General features: G+C 39.3%; 1 protein-coding gene across 1 annotated transcript; it reads left to right on the top strand.

Moving 5' to 3' along the window:
• The first annotated feature begins 258 nt into the window (after positions 1–258).
• LOC147700880 (olfactory receptor 5V1-like) lies at positions 259–1,185 on the top strand. The gene has a single exon (XM_086928521.1). The coding sequence runs from the start codon at positions 259–261 to the stop codon at positions 1,183–1,185; it is 927 nt and encodes a 308-aa protein (XP_086784647.1).
• Positions 1,186–1,947: the final 762 nt, after the last annotated feature.

The raw sequence follows: 1,947 nt of genomic DNA, 5'->3' as shown, positions 1-1,947 counted from the left end.
ATAAGTAACCAACCTATAAATTAACAACAGATATAATGCAAGTCAATCATTGCCCTGTGAAAAAAAAATGCATAATACACACAAGAAACAATTAGAACTACACACCTATTTTTTGCCTCCAATTCAATAAGTTTCTTCTGATAGTAAATATATCAACTTAGACTGTCGGACGGTGGTGATGTGTACTGACTTTCCTTTTTGTTCTTTAATTGCAGATATCTCTGATTGCCGACACTGGAGAGCTGCATTCCAAGACGCATGGAAGGTGAAAATCAAACTGTAGTTACTGAGTTCATCATTGTGGGTTTTAATGATTTTCCGCAAATTCTAGTTCCACTTTTTTTGGCTTTTTTGTTGGTTTACTTCTTGGTACTTGTGGGCAACCTTCTTATTGTGGTGATTATCTATTACAACACACAACTGCACACACCAATGTATTTTTTCCTCACAAACCTAGCCTTTCTTGACATCTGTTACACAACAATCATTTTCCCAAACATGCTGGCTCACTTCTTTCTGGAGCCACAACACATTTCTCTAAATAGATGTTTGCTGCAGGTGTTTTTTTTCATGTCCATGGTGTCTGCAGAATTTATGCTTCTCTCAGTCATGGCTTATGATCGATATGTGGCCATTTGCAATCCTTTGCGCTATGTTGAAACCATGAATGATGTGGTTTGCATGAAGCTGGCTGCCGGATGCTGGATAATTAGTTTCATAGTCCCAATACCGCATGTTGTACTAATTTCTAGGCTCTCATTCTGTGGGTCTCACACAATCAACCACTTCTTCTGTGATGTGGCAGCTGTAATGAATCTTCCCTGTAGCAGCACTCGCGCTGTTGAGGCAGCAAACTACATCGCTGGTTTTATAGTTGGAGTAACACCTTTTTCTTTAACTATCGCATCATACATCAACATCATTTCAACAATCCTGAAAATCCGGTCTAAAGGAGGGAGACGCAAGGCCTTTTCCACCTGTGGCTCCCACCTCACTGTGGTTATATTATTCTGTGGAGTTATCTGTTCTACGTACCTGAGACCAGCATCAATGGTTTCAGTAAAAAACAATAAAGCATTGTCTCTGTTATATGTTGCTTTAACTCCACTATGTAATCCAATTATATACAGCCTGAAAAACAGAGATTTTAAAAACACCCTGAGGAAGACAAAGAATATAAAATAGCATTTAAGAAACAAAAATAAAACATGTTTTAATCTTTCAAAGCATGTATTGCTGGAATATATATGTATTTCATTACAGACGTTTTTCCCCAGGTCTTGGTACCTTGCATCATTGACAATTATGGTGCCATTTGCACCCTGTGTTATGATTTTAGAAATCAGAGATGTTCTTGGGTTTGGCTTTTCAAATGAAGCTCACAACAGCAATAGGCGTAGGTAATATCGGCTGGTATTCAACAAGAGGAGCAGCCGGTTTTGACTGGCTTAACTGTTCGTACCCTCTCCTCATAGCCCTGAGTTTCGGATATAGTCAGGCCTCTCCCAACAATGGTACAACCAACAGGTATCTTGCACCACTCTCTGTGGGCTAAACACATATGGAGGATTAGCGTGTACAAGACATTAAAACATCTGGAGCATATGCATCTGGAAGGCCTAAACACATCTGGAGGATAAGCATCTGGAAGGCATAAACACACCTGGAGGATAAGCATCTGGAAGGCATAAACACATCTGGAGGATAAGCGTCTGGCAGGTAACAGACCTGCTTGACTTGAAGGGAATGTGAGGATCCTACCCCACACAGGACCATATAAAGAGCACACACACAACAATAAGTCATACTAGTGTGAGTTTAGCTTAACCTACTGTAGAAACTATGTAATAGAATCATCCTGATTTTAAAGCAAACATTGGCAAACACAATTAAAACTATAAACATCATTGTTTGTTATTGAAGCTTGTAGCTTCTATTTGTTCTCAC

This window comes from Lissotriton vulgaris, chromosome 7, assembly GCF_964263255.1.
Source record: "Lissotriton vulgaris chromosome 7, aLisVul1.2, whole genome shotgun sequence".
NCBI lineage: Eukaryota > Metazoa > Chordata > Amphibia > Caudata > Salamandridae > Lissotriton > Lissotriton vulgaris.
This window is presented reverse-complemented; position numbering and strand designations above follow the sequence as displayed.

Coding starts and splice junctions, on each gene's coding strand:
- LOC147700880 (XM_086928521.1), top strand. CDS start 259: ATGGAAGGTGAAAATCAAACTGTAGTTACTGAGTTCATCATTGTGGGT.